General features: G+C 41.3%; 1 protein-coding gene across 1 annotated transcript in view; it reads right to left on the bottom strand.

Moving 5' to 3' along the window:
• Positions 1-2,158: 2,158 nt before the first annotated feature.
• Positions 2,159-8,338, bottom strand: part of LOC5506446 — a 30,848-nt gene continuing 24,668 nt past the window's right edge. Inside the window, exons 6-10 of the mRNA XM_048732856.1 lie at positions 7,959-8,144; positions 7,329-7,592; positions 5,996-6,141; positions 4,764-4,995; positions 2,159-2,569 (exon numbers count right to left, since the gene is read on the bottom strand). Of these exons, the coding sequence (XP_048588813.1) occupies positions 2,277-2,569; positions 4,764-4,995; positions 5,996-6,141; positions 7,329-7,592; positions 7,959-8,144 (1,121 nt within the window). The 3' untranslated portion in view covers positions 2,159-2,276. The remainder of the gene's footprint in view (positions 2,570-4,763; positions 4,996-5,995; positions 6,142-7,328; positions 7,593-7,958; positions 8,145-8,338) is intronic.

The following is an 8,338-nucleotide window of genomic DNA, read 5'->3' on the forward strand; positions in this document are numbered from 1 at the left end:
AGCAATACAATCTTTGAACGAGACTTAATTTTGCCAGGGAGAAGTGTCTTCATTTTTTTCCCAAAATTCCCCGTGGTGTTTGGTGTTTAATGAGGCGTCCATGCAAAACGACTTCATTCCCGTTCGCTTTAGCCACGTCATTTCTCTGTTTACGATAGGCCTCCAGGAAACGTCAGATGGATTTTTAGCATGAGCTTTGTAAAAATGATTACGGTGAGAAATTTCACGCAGAAGCTGCGGTGTGATCCAGGGCAGCTGGTCGCCTCTGATGCGTTTTTTAGAGGAGCGTGCGTGTCCAACACTTGGCAGTAGAGAGCGCCCCAATGGTCCCAAGATCATTAACGTCTTCAAAGGCATAGGCCGAGTCCGATGGGACACGCCCAAGGTCTTGGGTGCTTCATGCTTCTGTAAACACACTCTCGCGCCAAGTGTCTTGGTGTTTTGCTTTTTCTAATAGCGAAAACAAGTTCGTGGTCGCTTAGTCCGAGTTTTAAATTTCCGCATGTCGCAAAGCGTTCGGGGTGGCTAGCTAACACAACATCGATCAATGATGTATCTGATTGTAAATGCAAAATAGTTCACAGAAATCTTTAAATAAGGGATTTTCAGTCCTTCCTTCACTCTCGTCTACCATCATGTCCAAATTACAATCACCGATAACCATGATTTCTTGCCGGCATCTTTACATTATTTCCAAGGCCGATGTTAAGGACGAAATAAAATCTGTTGGTTTGCAGAGTCTTTGCGATCTATAGCATGCGCATACAATGAACCTTGAGTTACGTTTGTCGGACACATCCAAAAGAATTGAGTCAACCGACTCAAGTTTTCGTCTACGGTAGACACTCAGATCCTCCCGAATAAGCGCCATAAGACCCCTCCTCCTTTCTTTCGATCGCGCCTTATAACGCAGTAGCCGGGATGATGAAAGATATCCGCACAGAAACTGTCAAGTTTTGTTTCAGCCAATAAAAATTATATGAAATAGTGCTAGATTGAGGAGGGCATTCTCTTCACTTCGTCAAATTTGTTTTGCGCTGAATTTATATTCAGGTACGAAATTTTCAGGTTGGATTTATAGTAGCTACAAATGTTATCCTTGTACCACTGAATCGGCTCGTTTCATCGGAACTATTGTCTAGAAGAGAGTTACTTCCTTCAGAATTATCGGGGTTCAGTAGAGTTTCTTCAAATAGACTGTCTGAAAATTGAGGCATGGTGCAAGACCAGCGGGTCCAGAGTGTCGTATTGAAAAGCCGAGATATCGATGTTCCCGATTCGACATTTTGTTGCATGGCCTCGAAATCAGGAGCTAAAGATTTCAGCGGAAACCGAGGATATCCTTGTTGAAAACTAGTCAAGACTATTCCAAAAAGAAAGATTCATCTGTGTTAAGTTGTTGCAATGAGTAATATGTATTTTGAAGCAAAATAATTGCAAAATCGACTCCTTTTAGTTCTTGCCAATGACAGTGTACCCATTAAGTCTAGTTTTTTGGGGAAAGACTTTTGAATTTTATTATTCACACTTCTTTGTACATTTGCGAAAAAGCCTTTAGACTACAATGAAATCTAAATACTAATGAGAAAAATCTCCCTGCCTCCGCCAAGATCGCGTTGTAGGTGTTCTACCTTATAGATATACAAGCAGAAAAGCTAAAGCTTAGGCTTTTTTTAAAGATTTTCAAGCTAAGCGACAGCAATAGATTTGCAAATAATGGATATAATTCTTGTGTCTTGTAATTACATATTTACATACAAATAAAAAGTACAAAGCCAGAGGAATAAATGGCTTATTGTAGGTCAGCTAATATCAGTACCTAGGTATATTTACAAGAGTTTTGACAAAAAGTGCGTGAAATAACGATTAGCAAGAGTCAGAGCATAAGAGATGCTATCTTGCGGTTCATTATTTTTTTTCTAAATAACAGCGTCAACGTTTTCATTTGGGGCTGGGCCGCTCTTAATTTCGGGGCATTATGTAGTTCCACAAAATATCCATATCGGAGGTATGACCCCCCACCCCTCTGGAATTTCCAACCCCCTGGAAGAAAATAACCCCCTCCCCCCTCCCCCCCCCCCTCCTCTCTGGAAATTCCTGGCAGCTTGAGCCCCCCCACTCCCCCGGAGTTACCAATCCCCTCCGTGGGGGGGGGGGGCTGTTCTTACAGAGAGTTTTGAAAATTGCTATGATTATCCTTGAATTCAGTGTATAGTGTATATAAAGATATACAATACCAATGATATATTAAAAAAGCAAAAACAAAAGATAGTACACTAATCGTTGACGTGAATGACCTGCACAGCCTCGTAATGGACCACTCCTGCTCTTGGCGTTACATCATCCTCGCTCTCGTGCCTGGTCGCGTTATTGATCTCGCAAGTCTTGCTGCTTGTGATGTAATTTAGTGATTGACACCTGCGATCCAGCATGCAGAATGTAACGCAATCTCCTACCGTAACATCCTGCTCTATAGCGATTGCGTGACGTGGTAACGCAAAGTTGTCGTGACCAGCTGGTGCTATGAACTTGGACATCAGAATGGGTTCTTCTTCAACTGCCTTTAGCTCTGTAAGATCAAAAAGGAGATAAAAATGTCTTTATTTGTAAAAAAATATCTTTATTTTAATATCTTTATATTCTCTATATGGTCAATCCAAACACCGCTTACGGGAGAATTTGTTTTACTAAAATGCACAACAAAAAACTCTCCCAGGAAATGGCATTAGGGAGCGGGGTAAGGTTTCTTATCCATAATTAAAGGGGTCATTAATACTACCTTAAGTGCATTGCAGTTTTGTTATTTTTTAAAGTGAAGCGTCCTAAACCCAAATTAAGAGTCATTTTGAAGCTTTCTGGATTATTTCCTCTGCTGTCGAAAGTTCGACGTTGGTTTCAAACAGTGTATTTTCTCTTGTTTTTCTTTCGTTGAGCACGTAAATCATTATTGCACTTTAAGAAACGGCGGCATTGTGACCAGTTTACGTCTGGCCGATTACGTAAACGGAAAATGCGAAAAATATTTCAGAATTGTTAAAGCGGTTTGTATTGGAAGCTACTTTGAGGAGGTGACTTTTAATTCAGAGCGGATGGCCTGTTAAACAACACGGAGGATTCTAATAGATTCTTTTGTCTCTTGTCGGTTGACGTTTCGCACCTGATGACAATGCCGCTTTAAAGAATGTCGACCACCCACTTCTTTGTGATTGTTTATCATTGAAAATACAGCGGTTTATTCGCAAGAAAACTTCAAAATAACAATCTACGAATGAAGTTTGATTTGTTATAGATTGTTATATTTGATTGAAAATATCATTCTTGGTTACTCGCTTGAAATGGCCTATGGAGATTCAGTTTGCTCATGCAGTGTTGCGACATTTGCAGACGACACTAAGGTCTTTAATGTTATCAACTCGGCGGACGACACGGATGTGTTACAATCTGACCTGAACAGTCTAAATGGCTGGGCGGCATCGACAGGCATGACATTTAATCAAACAAAGAGCAAAGTCATGCGGGTTTCGCGAAAGCGTAAACCAGTTCTCAAAACATATTCGCTTGGCGGTTTGCCTTTAGCCTGCACTGAGACGGAGAAGGATCTCGGCGTCTGGATGTCAGACGACCTCTCTTGGACTAAGCAAGTTGACGAGGCATGTAGTAAGGCCAACAGGACGCTGGGGTTCGTTAGAAGACACTCAAGATCCATAAAGAAAACTAACATAAGAAGATCGATGTATCTCGCCCTAGTACGTCCTCACCTAGGATACGCAACACAACTGTGGGCACCGCAGACAAAGGACCTGATTAGACGAGTTGAAAGAATCCAAAGACGAGCTAGCAAGTACATGTTAGGACTCCCATTTAGATGCAGCCAAACATACAAAGAAAGACTTATTCAACTTAAATTATTGCCACTATCGTATTGGCACGAATATTTGGACATGTCATACTTTTATAAAATCATAAATGGGCTTGTCAATATTAATCCATCAATTGTTCCCAAAGTTCGCTCAGTCCGTCCTACTAGATCATCTACAAACTCGAACGCACCACAATTCTTCGCTCGCAAATGCAAAACTTCTGCTTTTCAAAAATCATATTTAAACCGTTGTACAAGAATATGGAACACTCTCACTAATTTGTTAAATAGTTCTAGCTACTCTGACCATACTTCTTTCAAGCGCGCTTTATTAAATTACTACTTAAATGCTCTTTCGATAACTTACGATCCAGAGGATCCGCGCTCATGGAAATCTGTCTGCCTCACATGCAATCGGGCCAGGGTGCTAACGCACCAAATTTCATGTTGTTTCTAATTTAGTTTTTGTGACCTTGTAACTTTTACACATTTTAAACTCGGGTCCGCCGTAATTGGCCTAGCTGTGGCGGATACCCTGCCCTTTCGTTATTGTATGTATTTATGTTCTGTTTCTCATGTATAACGTATTATGTATGTGTATTTTTTTTTTCTCCGTGGGCAAAGTCAATAAATTAAATTAAATTAATTAAAATTAAAATGGATGCTTTGACTTTGTGACTCGCCATTGGGGAGAGCATAAAATGGCGGCGTGCCTACGTGTTGCACTAGCGCCCAGGGCCTGGTTCCTAGAAAGCAGGTTAACGCTAACCCAGGGATGAATGCGCTTTTCATCCAATCAAATATCAATACAGCCGTATTTATCCCTGGGTTAGCGCTAACCTGCTTTAGGAACCGGCCCCAGGCGCTTATTAGACGAAGGATATTATTTTTAGTTTTCCTTCACCTGTGATGCAATATTTCGCATTCACTCCAAAATGCAGTTCTCGTAGCTTGTAAACGTAAAAACCATGGCAACGGCGTACGTAGATTTGTGTTTTGTAACGGCAGCATTCACCGTCCAAGTGAAAACAAACTGTCCGCTGTACCACACCATCGCGGGCACTAGGATGTGGCTGCGTGATCCATCCGGTGGCCTGGGCGCCGCAGCGATGAGTCGGCACGCACGATTCCGGTAGCTAAACGAAGGACATCATTGCTCGAAACAATTGCTTTTTGGTGTAGTAGACGTAATGCGTGTGTGTGCTTAAGGTCCGACTTAGGCAAACAACGTTTAGTGATTTTGGCGACATCTCGTGCGTCTAATATTGCGTATGATATTCCACTCACACCAGCAAATAGATGCTTTTTGTGTTTTACTGGAAATGTGCTGACCACTCGAGAAAACAATGTTGCTAAGGGAGCGGTCATTTATTACGGGGGGGGGGGGAGGGCAAATATGTAGGGAACGCTATGTTTTTTGGGTTGCCGATTTAGGGGGATCATATTTTTTGGGATGTCATTAGAGGGGGGTCACATTTTTTGGGCGCCTTTAAGAGTTTAAGTCTGGTTTTAATTTAATACTGAGCAATAGAGTCCTTGTTCAAATGTAAATTTTATTCAGTTCCAATGTTTTCTACTATTGTATATCTAGTTCCATATTATTCAGGTACCAATCTTGTCTTTATATAAATAAATTTTGAGAATCCCTCTCATGGTTGACAGACAAAGCTGCCCGTTCTTATCAGTTGAACAGAACGAATACTTTAAAATGTTGCGAAACCTAGAATGTCTTTGTTAATATCGTCGACTACGCAGTCGTATCTAGCGACACCGGTATTTTTTGTTTATCTCTGTGCCACTCTTAAACATTTTGGAGCGCCCGGTTTAGGGGGGGTCACGATTTTTGGGCTTGGATTTGAAGGGGGGCCAAAATTTTTGAGGCCAGGGTTTTGCAAAATTGCCGGCTCACCCCCCCCCACCCCCCCCCCCCCAGTAATTAATGACCGCTCCCTAATTTGGTAACACGAAATAGATCTGAACATTTCAGCTGCGTTGCTTTTCATTTTGTCCTTTAGTTTTCAGTTTCTTTGATCTATCTATTCTAAACTTGTTAAAAACAGAATACTCTCCTTTGGCGGGCACACATACCGTAAATGCTTATTTTACGTTTTATTATGTCATGAATTTGATACAAACCTGCATTGGCGCCGAGTGCATCTTGAAAGCCTGCCATATCTGCTCATTGATGTGACTGCCATCATTACTATAGTTGCCGTCTTGGTAATCAACACGTCGTTTTATGCTATCTTTTATTGTATGCTCTCGACACATTCTAAGGTGGCCTGCAAAAGATAGTAAAATAATGATATCAGACTTCAGCAAATGTTATTCTAGACGAAGAACGCACCCCGGGAATAGATATATTTAAATAGAAAGATTTAGTTTAAACGCGTTTGCAACCATGACAGTTCTCTAATGTAAACTCAAGTGTGTAGGCAGGTGCTTTCTTGTTCGTTTGTTTTAGCTAAAAAGAAAAAAGAAAATTGTTGACTTTCTGGTTACAGTCATTCATCCAGAAACCTCACGTTTCCCGAACGAAAACGTTTAAAACAGATCGCAACTGAAAATGACTTCAAAATAAATAAATGTTGTTCTTTACTTGGCACTTACATAAATAAAATAATACATTTCAATAAAATTATATTGTTAATATGACTCACTTAGGGTGTTAAAATAAATTTACCCCTAAGTGATCAGCCCCGTCTACTGTCATGGAGCACACCTTGAGTCCACCCCACCTCAATATGATGCTTCGTACCTTTCTTGCCCCAATTAGTGTTGTGATATGGCATTTACAATAAAAACCAAGAATCTATATATTTTTTTTTATTATATCCAAAGTGGGCAGTAAAATCTTTGTCATACATGTCACAACACAGTGTCCAAGCAAGTTGCAGATCTCAGGTATCCCAGTCAACCCTGTGCGCAGGGTCTTGTATAATAGTAATCTGATGGGGCAGATAAGTCTTCAGTGTAATCATGTCTTTATATATCAGGGTCGAGATGGGAAATCTGCATGTCGATAGTAAGATGAAATTTCCGTAATTTGTCGTTAGTCAGTTTCAGTTAGAATTATCGTCATTTATCGGCAGTCGCTAAATTCAAGTTAGTACTCGCTTTTTGTATCAGATTTCAAGTATTTACTAGATTAAACAGTAAGAATATTGATTAGTAATTAATAACTAATTAGTAATAAATTAATCATGGATTAATAAAAAATAATTGAATTGGTGCAGATTCTGAAATGGCTGGATTTTTGTTGATTGACGATGGAAATAAGAGTACAAATAAGGGAAATATTAAAATGTCGGTAGTCGTTTGTTGTTCGCTATTCACAATTTTTTTTTTCATGTTTTCTTGGTTGTCGGTTACTTTTAAGGCCGTTTGTCGCTAGTCACTTATCCCACCAAGACTCAATTATATTGAGTTGCACACGAAGAACGTGTTTTCTTCTAGAATCCATACTTACTTAGGACCTTAACCGGAAACTGGTAAAAGTCAGATCCGTGTTTGTTGGACACAATGCACTCCCATGTCTTGTCGGCGTATGTCCGGTCCATGGCCGGTGTCTGGAAGTGACGACTAGTGCTGTTTTGGTAAACTTTGTCATTTAGTACCCAGGCTACAACCGGCACAGGGTGACCAAATGCTTTTGGGCACGTGAGATTAGCGGATTTCGATTCTAGGTCGTAGATTTCAAGTACTTCCGGTGAAGGTTTATCGGCAATTACAGCTGTAGACAAGATTAAATGTTTAGGATAGATATTTTACCCTTTGGTACCCAGGCAAGATCCGACACAGGGTACACAAAAGCTTTTGTGTACTTATGGGCAGACTAACGGATGTCGGCTCAAGTGCGTAGATTTCAGGCGCGCACCCAGGATTGGCTGAAGGGGGGGGGGGGGGAGGGTGGAGGGGGGGGGGGGTATGGCATAGGTATCATATGAAAAAGATAGTATTTGAAGCTTCCTTAATAAAAAATGACCCTCTTTCTGGCCGCCAAGGGGTGTGTGTGGGGGGGGGAGGGGGTGGGTGCGCGCACCCTGCACCCCCCCCCCCCTGTGTACGCGCCTGTATTTCGAGCAGTAGAGGAATGTACCTTTGCTCTCGGAGTACACCTCAACCTCACACAGGGTCAGTACCGTACTAGCTCCTACCAGACGCACGTTCACATAGCGTCCTGATTTCCTCGGCTCGCAGTAGATTGACAGCTTGTGCAAGGTTGCCATGGTGAACATGTCTCCACAGCGAGGGTTGGTGTTACCGTTATCAGTTAAATCGTCACCTGAAGTAGACAATAAAACAATTAGTCGCATTAGTACGAAAAAATGCGGATTTCTTCAATTTTGTCTAGGTTTTCTTCACTAGAGATAAGAAAAAAAACGAATTGTTTTGTGCCCCCCCCCCCCCCCCCCCCAAATATCCAGGTTCAGGTTATTATTGACCTGCAAGAAAACCCAGGAGAGTTGGTGGTTGATT

The sequence above is a fragment of the Nematostella vectensis genome, chromosome 9, assembly GCF_932526225.1.
Source record: "Nematostella vectensis chromosome 9, jaNemVect1.1, whole genome shotgun sequence".
NCBI lineage: Eukaryota > Metazoa > Cnidaria > Anthozoa > Actiniaria > Edwardsiidae > Nematostella > Nematostella vectensis.